The 1,279-nt window shown below is 57.3% G+C and overlaps 1 protein-coding gene across 1 annotated transcript; it reads right to left on the bottom strand.

The window, feature by feature from the left end:
- Positions 1-347: 347 nt before the first annotated feature.
- Positions 348-818, bottom strand: CLUP02_17331 (uncharacterized protein; the record flags this gene model as incomplete). The annotated part of the gene is made up of 1 exon (XM_049296243.1): positions 348-818. One exon carries the CDS (start codon positions 816-818, stop codon positions 348-350), a length of 471 nt encoding a protein of 156 aa, XP_049137467.1.
- Positions 819-1,279: the final 461 nt, after the last annotated feature.

Here is a 1,279-nt window from a genome sequence, read left to right as displayed (position 1 = left end):
CAACAATAGGAGATGAGTAGACAGTAAAGGAAAAGGGGGTGGGTCGTTTGGTTGGTTTGCGTCGTGTAGACGAAGTATAGCGAGTGTGGGTGCCGCGAGGGCGAAGAACGAGCGAGTGCCATCTCTGGCTAGTGGTGGTCGATTTGGTGATGAAGCTGTTGTGTCGATGTTTGTCGTTGTCATTGTCGCGCCGGCGCGAACGGAGGATCCCGTCGCAGAGCAAGTTCCAAGCGGCGAAGAAGAGGAAGACCTTCGCACAGAGATCCCATTCTAGGAACCTCTGCACAAAGACCTCAGTTTCTGATCCCCCTCAACCACGTAATCGACTCGACTCTGCGGATAGTCCATCAAGCAGCGGGCGTCTCCTCCTCAGCAGCAGGGGCATCGCCGTCCGCAGGGGCATCCCCCTCAGCGCCATCAGCCTGGGCGTTCTCCCTCGCGAGCTTCTCCTCGAGCTTCTTCTTCTTCTCGAGGGCGCGCTGCTTCTTCTTGGCCTCTGCCTTTTGGCGGCTCGCCTCCTGGCGCTCGTCAAAGACGTAGGGGAGCGATTTGACGGCGCTGAAGGTGACGGCGAGGCCGCGGCTGAGGTGCTTGAAGCACTCGGCGTAGTGCGATTTGGCGTCCGAGAGGTCGGCGCGGGCGGCGGTGGCTCGCTTCTTTGCGCGGTAGGCTCGCTCGGCACGCTGGGCGCGCTGGTAGTTGTCCGAGGCCTGGCGGCGGTTCGTCCGGAGGAGGTTTTCCGTGCCCGAGGTGCCGGGGCGTTTGGGGAGGGGCTTGGAGTCGCCGGCGATGGAGGACGTCGGGGTTTCGCGGGCCATTTTGTGCGGTCAGGCTGTAATTAATTAAGAGCTTGTTGTATGTGTATATGGAATGAATGTATACAAGTCACTATAGACTGTTTGCGAGCAAATCACTTGTAAAGCAGAGCAGGAGGGCCGGTGACTCTTCCGGCTCGTCTTTATACAACTACCGAACGATGCTGGGCAACCCATTTTGCAAAAGCGCATATAAATGAACACTGAAAAAAAAAACGCGACAAATTTGATTTGGTCCCGATCCCAGGAAGGGGCCCTTGGTGGTGTGGGTTGTGTTTTGATGGTAGTCATTCTAGAAGTTCATGCAAACGACCGGCGTACCCCGGACAGCCGTCCAGGGATGCCTCAATCATGGGAGCCGCCTGGCGAATGAGTGGTCGCGAGCAGTCGCCTTGTGGTAGCATGACAACAGAATCAAAACGCGTGGCGCGCTTGGATTCGCGTGATTTGAGTGAAGGGACGTT

Source organism: Colletotrichum lupini, chromosome 10 (genome assembly GCF_023278565.1).
Source record: "Colletotrichum lupini chromosome 10, complete sequence".
Classification (NCBI taxonomy): Eukaryota; Fungi; Ascomycota; class Sordariomycetes; order Glomerellales; family Glomerellaceae; genus Colletotrichum; species Colletotrichum lupini.
The sequence above is the reverse complement of the archived record's forward strand: the minus strand, read 5'-3'. Positions and strand labels throughout refer to the sequence as shown.